The following is a 13,641-nucleotide window of genomic DNA, read 5'->3' as shown; positions in this document are numbered from 1 at the left end:
AAAAGTTCTAAGGAAACAGGTGTGTGGTATCACGCAGAAATAGACATCCCAACATCCCAACCGTGATCTCACAATGAGTAAAGAACAGAAATCTATATACCCTGCTCTAGACCAAATGCTTGATTCTCACAGCTCCAATAAATCTACTTAATTTAGAGTTAAATCTAAATTAAATTAAGGGAATTATATGACATTATTTTTTTTCAGGTTAACACAATCCTTTCTTTTGTTGCTAACTCCTGATTACACCCCCTATTCCTAACATGGCTTCTTTCTTTTAAAATTTATCTGACTAAACACATAGAGCAAACTTCTGCATGCGGACACTGTACATGATGCAAGTGAAAAAAAAAGTCCACAAAAACGTGATGCATTTAAACACTAAGTATTCACAAGACATCATTTTCTTTCAAGAACTGAACTCAGTAAATGCACAAGACAAAGCATTCAGACTTTGGCCTGCATTTATAAGGAAGATACTGAACAAATTGTGAAGTCTTAATTTTGATTTAGTTGAGACACTCAGGCAAACAAACTAATGAAATCCATTTGTACGTCCAACTCAAAAAGTAGCAAAGATCTAAGCTTTCTTTACCACACTGTAAAGTGTCAATATGAGGTCAACGTGTACTGACAGTGCTCTTGAGCTGCCTTAAAGATGAAAAATAAGTGTAAAATTGCTAAAACAGTCAAACCATAAATGCCTTAAATTTAGAGAAGTAACACATACAAAAAAGAACTATATTTATCGTTGACATGAAGGAGGAGGAAGCATCAAACACAAAGGAAGGGAGCAGCAAAAGCTGCACAAATATCGCCTGCACTGCCCTGAGCTGGGCTAGCAGCTGGTTATGCACAGAAGGAGCAAGAGGCTTCTGAAATGGTCCCAACGGTACAAAAGACATCCCCCAAAGAGTGAATCTAAAACTTTCAGTTGGACATTCCTGGCCCAGGGAAACCTGGAATATGTCTGCATACGTGTGATTATCTGGGTATCTACTCACTAAAGCTTTGAGATCAAAGTGCCATCAGAACACGCTCTTTCAGGCTCCCTCCATAACTGTGAGCACTTGAGTGGGGAAATCTATCTGCAATTTCCCTTGCAAGCTCCCTGCACTACAGGAACTGAACAAAAAGATGCTCTGCTGGTCATTTTTCTTGCACTTCTAGCTTCTCTGGGGCCGACAATAGCCTTCTGCAACCACACTTCTAAGAAGAGGCAAAGGATGGCCACCCCAAATTAGGGAATTAGTGTTTCTGTGGATGATGGATTACAACATCCAGTGCAGCTATAAGCTTTCAGACTGGTTCAATAAACACAATATTAAGATCCTGAAGACCTGTTAAGGTCTTAAACCCCTGACCCCTTTTCATTTTTTTTAAGTTACCAACAGGTTCAGATATTGTTTATCAGCTAGATGGCAAGATGAAAAAACAGGATCTGATCAGCGAGCTTTTGCTTGAATCAGCCTTTTTGGTCTTTTTTGGCAGGACAGCAAAATATAGCTAGCAGTCTTGTAATAATTTATTTGGTGAAATACTGAACCCTAACACCTTGACTGATTAAATTAATTACCAGCAGCATTATTACTATTATTTTGTAATAATTTCTAGTCACTCAAACACTGTGAAAACCTTTGTGTTTGCACTGAGGTCTGGAGCTCCACAGAACCAGGCCTCTCTGAGGGATCAGGGTCATGCTTCCCAACCCAAGGCAGGCTACTGTCCCCTATACTTTTCCAGTATGTTAACATTTCAAAACCATAACAAGTAATTAAAACACTGTGAGAACAAAACTGAAGCCCTTAGCTCAAAAAGGTTAACACAGAGGTGTTAACCACTAACCTCTGAAATGCCAATATTCAGTTGCCATCACAGACCAGAGCTACAAAAAATAAATGTATCACAAAACAAAGCCGAAGTTTTTTGACAGACTCCCCCTGTCCAGTCTGGAATAGTAATTTACCAGTGGAATTTATTTTGATACCTGTATTTCAAATAGCAGCCAAGTAACTCCACTAATTTATTTCTTACACAGGATGAATTCAATATATTATTCCTTAAAATTTACTCAGTGGTTGTGGACTCCTCAACGCTGGAATTGTTCAATGCCAGTTTGGATGGAGCTTAGAACAACCTGGTCTAGTGGAAGGTGTCCCTGCCCAAGGCAAGGGGGTTAGAACTGGATGATCTTTAATGTCCCTTCCAACATGTATCAGTTACATTGTGTTTTTCTGCTATTTACATATTGGCACCCCAAAGAAAAACTGAATTTTTAAAGTGCATTAGCATTTAAGAAGTTCACTATTAATATAATATTCACTACATCTATTATTCACTAATATACAATAATACAATATAAATTATAACATCTACACAAGCTAAAAAAAGGCAGAATGTTAGAATAATTGCGTGGATTAAATAATCATTGTAAGAAAGCAGCACACTGAAATTGAAAAATGTATTGTCCTCCTTTGTTTTTAGGACTTTTATTCTTTCAATGTTAAAAAGGTGAAAACCACTATAAGCAAGCAATAAAAAAATAGGAAAAGGTTGAAGATTTCACACTGCTCTGTGCTGAAGGTTCTTCCACTAATATCACACAACCCCAGAACGGTTTGAGTGGGAAGGACCTCGGAGATCACCCAGTGCCACCCCTGCCATGAGCAGGGACACCTTCCACTATCCCAGGGTGCTTCAAGCCCCATCCAGCCTGGCCCTGGACACTTCCAGGAATGGGGGAGCCACAGCTTCTCTACCCTCTCGCTACCCTCACAGAGAAGAATTTCTTTCCAACATCCCATCTAGCCCTATTCTCTGTCAGCGTGATGCCGTCCCCCCATGTCCTGTCACTCCAGGCTCTTGTAAATAGTCTCTTTTCAGCTTTCCTCTGGGCTCCCTTCAGGTACTGGATTACCACAGTTAGGTCAGCCCAAAGATTTTCTTATCCAGGTTGAAAAAATCCCAATTCTTTCAGCACTTCCTCAGCAGAACTGCTCCATCCCTCTGATCATCTTGGTGCTCTGTCTGGACTTGCTCCAACACTTTCATGTCCCTCCTGTGCTGGGCACCCAAGAGACAGATACTTTTTTGGTCCTTGAGCTTGAGGACTCACTCTTCTTCCTGAGAGTCTTGACCGCAATGTCTTGGGTGATTCTGAATGATTCAAGCATCCTCCACTGCTCCTCATTAAACACTACCCGCCCATTATACTCAAGCTTCTTTCTAAATACTTAACTTGGAATCTTGGAATTCCACCAGGGATAGGCTTCCCTTGTGTATACTGCCTCAAAATTGAGCATGTTTCTGCAGCAAGGTAAGAGCGCTGCCAGCGCAAGTCATGGAAACACTGAGAGTGCCAGTTTGGAGGCTCCAGGGCGACTTTTGCATGAGAAGCCATTTTGAACCAACTGGCAGTTCTAGGGTTCTCCATGCATCCTAAAATTTGGGCAGTTCATCCATCACTCCTGGAATCAGGATTAAGGCAGAATCACATTCATCCAAGAACTCACTGATGGCAAAAAATGTTGTCTCTGAGCTTCTCTGGCAGCCACGTTCCCCTGGACCATCATTAGCTGAGCACCCAGTAACATTTGTTTGGAGGATGCCAACTAGTACCTGGTGACACCAACTATATCCTGTCATTTTAGTACCATGCAGGAATACTGAGTGGCAGCTATGGAGCATGGGTCACTGAATGCACCAGCAGCTTTAAAGGCACTGATCTATCTCTTTGACACGTGGGTATGTGAGTTACCTCTCCCATTCCTAAGGAGGCCTTACAGGAATACTCAGTAGTAAAACCCAAGACAATGCATCATTGGGAACTGATTGTATCCTACAACTCAGTGTGTCTTGTTCCCTTGGAAGCCAGGTCACACACCCCTGTTGTGGTGCTAACTTGATGGGGAAAGGACTCTCATGTCTGAAAGGGCATACAAAAGGCAGATACAGCACCACACAGTTCAATGCCTATGCCTTCTCCTCACATCTTTAATGTATGGGATTACAGTAAGGCAAGGCACGGCCTGCTGTAATAGGAGGGGTCAAGTGTTGTTCGTCCTCCCTGGATATAGAGTGGCTTCCTTCAGGAACTCGAGGGCCTGACAAGGAGTCCAGAGCATAGAGAGTAATGTGTCAGATGCTTGTCAGTAGTGGTTAGTGTCATTGGTTAACAGCACTGCTATAACCGCAATGTGGAATGCATGGGGCTGCACTGAAAGGAAGTGGTAAGGGTGGGGCATAAGCACTAGGTCCCACGATCAAAGCACTAGAGCATTTTACTTATAACCCAATCACTGACACCCACACAGCAACTTCCTGTACTTTAAAAAAAAAAAAAGAAAAAGAAAAAAAGAAAAAAAAAATCTGTTTCTCTCGTTCTGTAATCAACAACTTTTACCTAGAAACTAGTTAGCGGTGAACTCTGACTGATTTCAATCTGCAGCTCACAGCAGAAAACGTAATTTTTAATCTGTGAGAACCTACAAGAGCCATTTTAACTGACAGGTTTCAGTCTACCAGTTCTTTCAGATTTTTTTATCCTTAATTACACAGAAGTCCCATAAACCCTGAGAACCTGCATAAGAAATAGAAAGCAACCAGAAGTTTGGTAGTGATGAACACCATAGGCAGTCCTCTGCCAGAAAATAAAATATACTTATAAATCTACAAAACTCAGCAATGTTTTATGGGAGTTTGAGAAAATGATGTGCAGTGGAATGTAAATCCTTGTCACAGGGCACCTTTGTTTAAGAATGCTGAGATACTTTACTATTATTTGCTTTCTGTTTATCATAGCTCGTTACACAAAGCACTGGCATTTCTTTGGTGCTTTTTGAGCATTATTCAAGATATAACATCAATAAATTTACAAAACGTTCCACTCCTCTCCAGTTAGACGAGTTCTCCAGTGCAAGTTCTCCATTAGCACCTGGTGAACATCAAATTACTCCAGCCAAGTCCTAGAGGAGCCCTATGAAACCTAACGTGCATTAAGAACTTCATGGAGATTAATACCTTCCTGAAGATAAAGAACACACACACACTTTCTTGAGGATTTTCATTAGAACAGTCTTGTCGGAAGAGCTAAAGAACTTTTTCTTGGCTGATCTTCCTCAACCTAAAGAGAATCTTAAACCATGTACGGGACAGAGATAGAGATTTTCCAAATCTTTCCATGAACAGTAAGTTTGATCTTTGAGGTACACTGGTGTCTAGGCTTGCAGCTTCTGGAACAACTTCTTGCTATTCTCTGCTGGATTCACTGAGTTATTAACCTTCCTCCAATTTTCTTTAAAGATTCTGCACTTAACCTCTAAACACTTATACTGAAAAAATACTCAGTAGAGTATTTTACCATAAAAACAAATATGAGATTTCTCTTGGACTAAGCAAGGATGAGATCAGGACTTTGAAACATCTAAAAGATCTTGACAGACTGGTCAACAATAGAGAAAGAAAGAAGGAAAATTGTTTATGATGAACAAAACAAACTTAAGGCTGAGATTCTACCCAAGATACAACTCTAATTAAATAATCTCATGATTGTCATAGTCTCTCTTAATCTTAGTATTCAAGAAGGGAAAGATATGGATCTGAAGGGTGCCTATTCCATGCCACACAATAAGGGTTTGCCTATCACTGCCTAACAGAATGAATCAGAGAGAGCTGTGAACTGAACTATCTGCTAATACATTCAGGTCACAGCTGCTCCTCAATATTCCAGCTGTGAAAAAACCCAAATATCAACTAAAAACAAACCAATCAAAAAAAAACAACCCATTTTCTCTTTACAAGCTGCCAGCAAACAGGTCAGGATGTGCAGGACTAGACCTGATGACACACTGCAATCCTGCTGCTGACAACCCTGGAAGCAGCAGAGAAGTTTCTCTACGCGCTGTGAGAAGACTGTGTCCAGAGCCTGGAGATGAGAGCAGCTCCCCTGAACCACAAACTCCTTTTAGAGATCTTTTCAGGTACATCTGAAGGCCTTCTGCTCTGACCATCACTATATGGTAAACAGAGGTCATGTCCAAAAGGCTCTGTTTCAGGACCAGTGCTCTACAACTTCCTCATGAAGGACTTGGATGTGGGACTGGAAGGCAGACTAAGTAAGTTTGGCAATGACACGAAGTTGGGAGGAGCTGTCAACTCCCTTGAAGGCAGAGATGTGCTGCAGAGAGATCTCAACAAAGGAAAGGGCTGGGCAATCCCCAACTTAACATGTCAAGTGCCAGATCCTGCCCCTCTGTCAGGGCAGCCCTCTATGCCTGGACAGGCTGTCCATGAGAGGCTATGGACCAGTCACGTGGAAAGGCACCTGGAGGTCTGTGGTTGGTGGCAAGTTAGTTCTGAGTCACCAGTGTGCCCTGGCAGCTCAAAGCATCACCATGTCCTGGAGGGCACCAGGCCCAACATCACCAGCCAGTCAAAGGAGGGGATTCTCCTGCTCTGCTCTACGGTGGCCACACCTTGAGTGCTGGGGGCACTTTGGGCTCCACAAGATTAGAAGGATCTAAAGATGTTAGACAGTGTCCAAAGGACAGACAAAGGGATGAGGAAGGGTCTTGAGGGGAAGGCTCTGAGGAGCAGCTGAGGGCACTGGGCTCGTTCAGCTGGAGCAGAGGAGACTGAGGGGAGGCTCCTCGCGGGCTGCAGCTCCTCCCAAGGGGAGGCGGAGGGGCAGGGGCTGAGCTCTGCTCTGGGACAGGGACAGGAGCCCAGGAACAGCTGGAGCTGTGCCAGGGCTTGGGATGGATCTCAGGGAAAGGTTCTTTCCCCCGAGGCTGCTGGGTACTGCCCAGGCTCCCCAAGGCAGGGGTCACAGCCTAAACGCTTTGACAGCTCAAGAAGTGTTTGAACAATGCTTTCAGCCAGAGGGTGAGATTGTTGGGGTGTCCTGTGCAGGGCCAGCAGTTTGACTCCATGATCCGTATGGGTCCCTTCCAACTCAGGACATGCCATTATTTTAAGTGTTTCCCCTGATCCTGTGCTCAGCTCCAAGGGTTTGCTCTTCCTTTGTTTTCATGAAGGAATAAGACTTGATGCCAAACTCATCATTCATCTGGACAAAACAGAGACCCACAGGCAAGGTGAGAACTGTGGAACACTTTGGTCCAGGACAGTGTGCAATCCCTCAACAGATTATCAGACAATGTTTGCATGTCACATGCAAAAGCTTCCCATACAGAAAAGGACCAAATCAGGCATAATCAGAAACAATCCCTGGTGGACCCTGTTTAGTTTCCACTATCAGCTACTTGGGAAATCAGTTTCCAATGCTCTGCGAAAGTATTTATATTTTCTACTTGACTACAGAGGTTTGAAGACAAGTAAAGTTTTCTTTTAGAGCTTTTTGCACCTGCCTACCAAAATTCAACCAAACCACAAAAGTGTTTTTCAGTATTAAACACCTCCCCCCCCGCCACCGCCCCAAAGAACAGTTTTACTAAAAAGAGTACGAGCATGGAACAGAAAGGCAAATTACAGGTTTGTCTGGTAATAACTAGAATTTATTCAACCTTCAGCAAGATCTTTATCACTTAGTTGTTTTTTAATTAAATAGACCAATAAGAAAGGTAAGAAACAACGGAAGTTTCTTGTCTGTTGTTTGTTTGCTAAGCCCATTCTAACACATATTTTATGCCTTTATCTCTTGTTACAATCGCACTATATTACTATATAATTTCTCATGCTTCAAGTAACCACTGAAGATTGCCTTAGCTGTGGAAGGAAGGGAGGAGTAGAACTGCATAAGCACATGAGGCTCATTTGCTTTAAAAAAAACCCTGTTGTTTCCTCTTTAGTCTATTTTATCATAACAACATTTGCTTTTGGTAGAGCAGCAGAACATCACAAATATTCTCTCTCCCTAGAAGGGAGGGAGAGACACACTCAGACCATTTTTAACCTACTGATTAAACCCTATTAACCCTAAAGTAAAAACATATTAATAAAGCTGAAAATTCACCAAATTCCTCAGTATGTACAAAAGAGGGAACAAGGACACAGAAAATCCAAAATCCCTCATGTAGGTGAGTCACTACTCAGTTTGCTGCTACTACTACAGTGCAATTTGAAACCACATATAAGAGATAACATGGGTATATTTAGTATTTATTTGAATCATCCAACTTTATATAGGCCCTGTTAACACTATAACATTTTACGTAGACATTTTTTTGAAAGATGGCCACTTGTATTCTTTCCTTGAAAACCGAATAAAGAAAAATAATATCATTCACTGTGTCAAATAAGATTCCCTTCAGCTTATTTATTTTTCCTTTTATTCATGTCTGTCCTAGTGATTGACATTTGCCAACATGACATTATGTGTTTTGTTTTTTTTAATTACTGAAAGCTCTTCAGTACCTCAGAAGAAGAAAATATACAAAGCAAGCATGGAACAAACTGCTTCAAGGGCTTTTCCACGATCCTAGAGCATTTCCTGACAAGTTTGCATCAATTCTCACCTTCAAGAAACCTCTCATTTGTTGCTTTCAGAGTTTTAGGGTGCACTATCATCTCTTAAGCAACAAAATCACAGCAACAGGAACAAACTGATGCTGCTGCAATGGTCTGCTTTTATGTCTACCATGTGAAGAGGTATCTTTCATATCTTGGATCAATTTATGGGATAGGTAATGACATTAAGGATACCTTGGTAATAAGTAAGCACTTTTCACATTATCCAAGGACTGCATTCTAGAATGACTGGTTTGCAAAACCAGCCAGATCAACAATACCCGTCACAAACAGGCTGCATGCTCTGCTCCAAAATGCACCAGCAGAAAGGCGGAGAACCCACACAGTGCGGGAGACATTAAGCATGGATCTGTTCTTTTTGTACTATGCTTCATAATACTGTCTGTGGATATATAAAAATACTACATGATGATCAACGTGTTCAGTGCAAAATTCTGTGCCTATCCATAAGCAGAACCCAGCTTTTGTTGTTTCTTTTGAGCCACCTGAAAGTTTCCTCTTAATAGCAACTGAACTCTACCACTTTTGTTAAAAGGAGACTTGAAACTACATGGCTTCAGTTCTTTAAACAGATTCACTGGTAGCTGAATATCTTGAAAACAACTCCAGAGAGAACAGAAATTGAAGCTCAGCTAAGAGGTCTTATTTTCAATTAATGAGATTTATGTATCTCCCAGATTTCCATAAATAGTGGAAATTAAGCAGGAACAAAGCCATATATATTCAGGAAGTGTTTTCTGTTTAATTCATGCAGTAATGTGCAAATGCAAGAATGATCCTACCTGGAACAGACAGATCAGGACAGGTCTGTCTATCCATGTAGTCTGTTCTTGTTAGTATTTAGTGGCAGATGCCTCAGGAAGAACATCAAAACAAGATAAAGATGCAGTCATAGTCATAGTCATAGACTGCCTTGCTACTTGGCTACAAAGGAGCTAGAGCCAGTATTTTGGCTTTTGGGACACCCCCATTGCCTCTGTTTCTTCTGAGAATTATCTAGAGGTTTTTCTAAGACCATTTAAACTTTTTTGCATTCACCATATTCTGTGGCAAACACAGAAATAAATCGTAAATTTAGACTACCGTATAGAAACTGACCTTTTTATTTTAAAGATGCCATTTACTAATCTTATGTATTGCCTACTTTGAAAATATAGTGGGTTTTCCCCTGTTTTTTCCTGCTGCATGTGACTTTACAGATCTGTCATAGCACTCTCTCATCACCTGTTTTCCAGTTTGAAGAGTTTCCGTCCGGTTTACTGATAATTTTGTCGATTTACTGACAACGTCATATCTTCCTCCATGGTTGAAATATAAGATAGACAGTAGACTGTCAACTTGTTCTTACGTCCAGCAATACACAATAAATTGAAAGCAGCAGCTTTTAAAAAAAGAAAACCTCCTTACCACTGGGTGGCTTGGGTCGCGGAGGGACATTTTTCTTCGGTGGTAAAGCTGGTGTGTCTGATTTGCTTTTGAAAGGGTCATCTGTGAATCCCACTCCTCCAAAAGAGGAGGCAAAAGGGTCTGAAGCTATTGACTACGTGAGAAAAAATAAAAGAAAAGGGATGTAAGCATGCTGTAGAATACCTGTGGTTTCACAAAGCTACTGGTTAAGTCAAGGAAGAGCATTAACTTCAAAACCTGAGGGCAGATGTACAGAATCGTCAGTGTTGTAGGAAGCTAATGCCCAATGACAGAGGTGCTAAGATTAACATTAACATTCAAAGGACCTTTTGCTCTTAATCATTTAAGTTCTTCTAGAACTTCTAGTTGTAGCGAAACACCTGATAAGTAAATAAAAGGAAGTAAAACTCTACTTTTTTACTATTTGGCAATGAACAGTCATACCACAGCCTGACCTTCACTCGGATAAACAGAACCATGACAGAACCTGGAAAAACACAGCTCACTGAAGAAGGGATAACTTTATTCCAAGCTTTTCTGAAGTTATACACAGGTATTTGACTTTTTAGCAAAACCTTAGGGAATATCTAAATGCATGTGTTTGAATCTTCCCATATTCAGACGGCTTTTCTAAAGGACTGTCCTACTGATTAAACATCACACAAGTATTATGCCAAGCAGGGAAATTTACCATTGTGAAATGAAGAAAGAGGCATTATGTGAGCAAAGGTAAAAACTGCAGTCAAACCTTTGCTAAAGTTTCTATCTCAAGCCAGCCACGTCTATTGGTAAACGTTGTTGCCATCTAGTGGAGAGCTAAAACCCTCCCCAAAACAGTACAAGTTAGGGTAGGTAAAAAAACCACCACCAAGAAATGCAATTACTCAAAGTAAAATGATAACCTATTTTATTTTTAGTGTTTACTCTACAGTGTTCGAGTGTTAATGTAGAACTAATGTAAGGAGTTGGGCACTGACATTAACTGTAAATTACAAATTCCACCTCAGGAAAGTAACAGCAGACCAAGACCTTTCCAATGATCCATTTTTTTTTTCATGTGTGTCCTGAACCTTTTTCTTCATCTGCTGTTTAAAAGGAACAGAAATTGCCCATTGAAAACTTGTGAGAGATTGACTCTTAAGAGCGGAGTAAGGTTATTTTACATATACTTAGTAGTATAGTGTTGCATTAATAGTTGGACTCTTGGAGTCCATTCTTAGAGATCTTAGAGGCCTTATCCAACCTTAATAATTTTATGGTAAGTTTAGAAACAAGTCAGGATACTTACTATGAAGTAACCAAGCACCAAACACTTGGCAAATTCCAGGGCTTAGACAAAGGCTGGACACTGAAATATATTAATATTCGCAACAACTACCTCTTCTTACAAGTCAAAACTACAAGTTAATTTCTTTTTCTGATCTAGTATTTGAAAATATTTGTGAAAAGTTTATTTATCCTTGCTAAATCTACCTGTCTTAGTAAGACTGCCGTATCTGACATGGTTTGAAAATTCTTTGCTATATAATTGGTGAGGCTGATTGGAAAAAATGAACAAAACCAGATTGTCAGCTGAAAAGTTACAACTGTATCACACTCTTTAAAGAGGTGTCTGTACATACAGTTTTAAAAGGACAGTTGTTTTTCTTTTAACCTTTACCTTTGACATCTGACTGAAGTCTGCAAATCCCTCACCACCACTGAAAGCACCACTTCCAAATGGATCCAGTGCTCCAAATGGATCTGGAACAGATGCACAGGGAAAAAAGTAAGTTTGAATAATACTTAAGAATTACAAGGAATGCTTGATGCCAATGAAGCACAAAACTAGGCAGGTGATTAAAACACACCTGCATTTTGACTTGTCATGAGATGTTAAAAGAGAATTCCACTAAACAACAGATTTTCTATCAGTTGTTTGGAGGGAAAATACAAGAAGAAAAAAGCGACACATCTAGTGCCACAAAGACAGTCTTCATGAACTGTAACAAGACCATGACGCTTTTCACTAACGGTTCACAAGACTCTTTATTCTCAACTCTCGTATTTGACTCTTGTCTCATGAAAAGATACCTCCTTACACATCTTCATATGAAAATGTTTACTTCTTACCTGGACCTTTTGAAGAGATACTGGAAGACGTAAAAGGATCAGTGCTTTCAAAAGGGTCAGGCTAAATAAGAACAGATACACACAATTATTTTTCTGCTGGACTGCGCACTTACCTTTTCATGCCTATCAAAATCTCTTGCTTTAAGACAAATAGTTTCCAATTTCAGATGACTCTGTTCAGCAGACAGAGTAGGATAAAATCAACCGATTATATGAAATGTACATTATTAGTCTATCTGGCTACTGATAGCCTTGAACATAACACCACTTACCTACCAGTGAGAAGAGCATCCCGCTGAAATATATACAACATTAGGTACCCAGGCAAAATATGAAAATACACCCAGAAGTGTTCAGTCTTTAAGCAACAGAGACAGAATATGCGGGTTATGCATTTATATTATTATTAATTCAGAGAGTCTGCATACTACTTCTTTTTAAACAGATGGTTTTTACAGTTTCTCTTCAGTTTGATAAATTGGATTTTATTTAAAAGAAATCCTATAACAATCCTATACTACAAGACAAACTAACTTCCCACTAAATGAAACTGGTCTTGGGTAGCAACACTTGATGAACTGCGTAAGAGCGAGGAAAAAATTAATAACAAAACAAAACAAAAAAAATTCATACTGCCCCCCAAACAAACATACACATGTACATCAGGATAGCTTAGAACTGTGACTATCGCTCTAACAAGCGTGTTCTGTGCAGTCCCTATTGAACACATGAGAAAAAATAAAAGCTTCAGCATCTGCTGAAGTCTGAGGGTTTAGGAATCCTTTAGCCAGAGCAGTTCCTCCATCTCATTTACTATCACAAATCTATGGGACGGAGGGAATGGTGGGAATAACTGGCTGCTGCTGGCTTGAAATTCCCAACAGAGAGAAAAAATAGCCAGCTACCAGTACCTTCATGATGAACGTTCCATTATCGTGGAACCAGAAAGAACACTGCTGATTGCCTTAACAATCCATACATACATTTTAGGACTACAATTAATAATATTTCATCAGAAAAAAAGTATTTGGTGTGACTTCACTCCTTTTAGCTTTCAGACAGTAAGTCTGTCAATAGTAAAGAAAACTATTAAGTGTAGATTTAAAAATTACTGACCTTTGAGGGTAAAGTGGGGGTTTTTGTGAATGGATCGGAGGTAAATGGGTCACTCTTCACCTGTTTCTTGAAAAAATCCTCAGGGGCAGTACTACGAAAGGGGTCACTTTCCTTAAACGGATCTCCTCCAAAGGGATCTAGAAGGAACATTAAAAGGTAAACAGAATGTAGCACAAGTGCATCTATAAGGAACGTTGTATATTTGATGTCATACTCCCTTGTACAATTTTTCTTACACATACATACGGTGTTTTGGTAAATCTGACAGACTTCCAGGGACCTCACTACCGAGGGTATTTACTAAGTTTGAACAAGTAGATGCTTATATGAAGCTTTCAGACTCAATAGTTACACACTTCTCATTAAACATATTGATTCTGAATGCACACCCTGCTGAGTTTCTATGTTTCCACATACAAAACAAAAATCTGAAGACAGGTAAACCTTTCTTCTTTCTTCATGTTTGTTAATATTTGTGTTTGGCTACAAATTGTTTATACCTGTACTGTCATTAAAAAG

At 40.1% G+C, this 13,641-nt stretch overlaps 1 protein-coding gene across 6 annotated transcripts in view; it reads right to left on the bottom strand.

The window, feature by feature from the left end:
- EPS15L1 (epidermal growth factor receptor pathway substrate 15 like 1) overlaps positions 1-13,641 on the bottom strand; it is a 46,696-nt gene that overhangs the window by 14,554 nt on the left and 18,501 nt on the right. For 5 of the 6 annotated variants that reach the window (XM_058858574.1, XM_058858571.1, XM_058858568.1 and 2 more), the window contains 4 exons: positions 13,123-13,259; positions 12,007-12,067; positions 11,555-11,637; positions 9,895-10,027 (listed from right to left, as the gene is read on the bottom strand). In XM_058858574.1, coding sequence (XP_058714557.1) covers positions 9,895-10,027; positions 11,555-11,637; positions 12,007-12,067; positions 13,123-13,259 — 414 coding nt within the window. The remainder of the gene's footprint in view (positions 1-9,894; positions 10,028-11,554; positions 11,638-12,006; positions 12,068-13,122; positions 13,260-13,641) is intronic. The other variant, XM_058858569.1, reaches the window with a different exon arrangement.

Source organism: Poecile atricapillus, chromosome 28 (genome assembly GCF_030490865.1).
Source record: "Poecile atricapillus isolate bPoeAtr1 chromosome 28, bPoeAtr1.hap1, whole genome shotgun sequence".
In the NCBI taxonomy this organism is placed as follows: domain Eukaryota; kingdom Metazoa; phylum Chordata; class Aves; order Passeriformes; family Paridae; genus Poecile; species Poecile atricapillus.
This window is presented reverse-complemented; position numbering and strand designations above follow the sequence as displayed.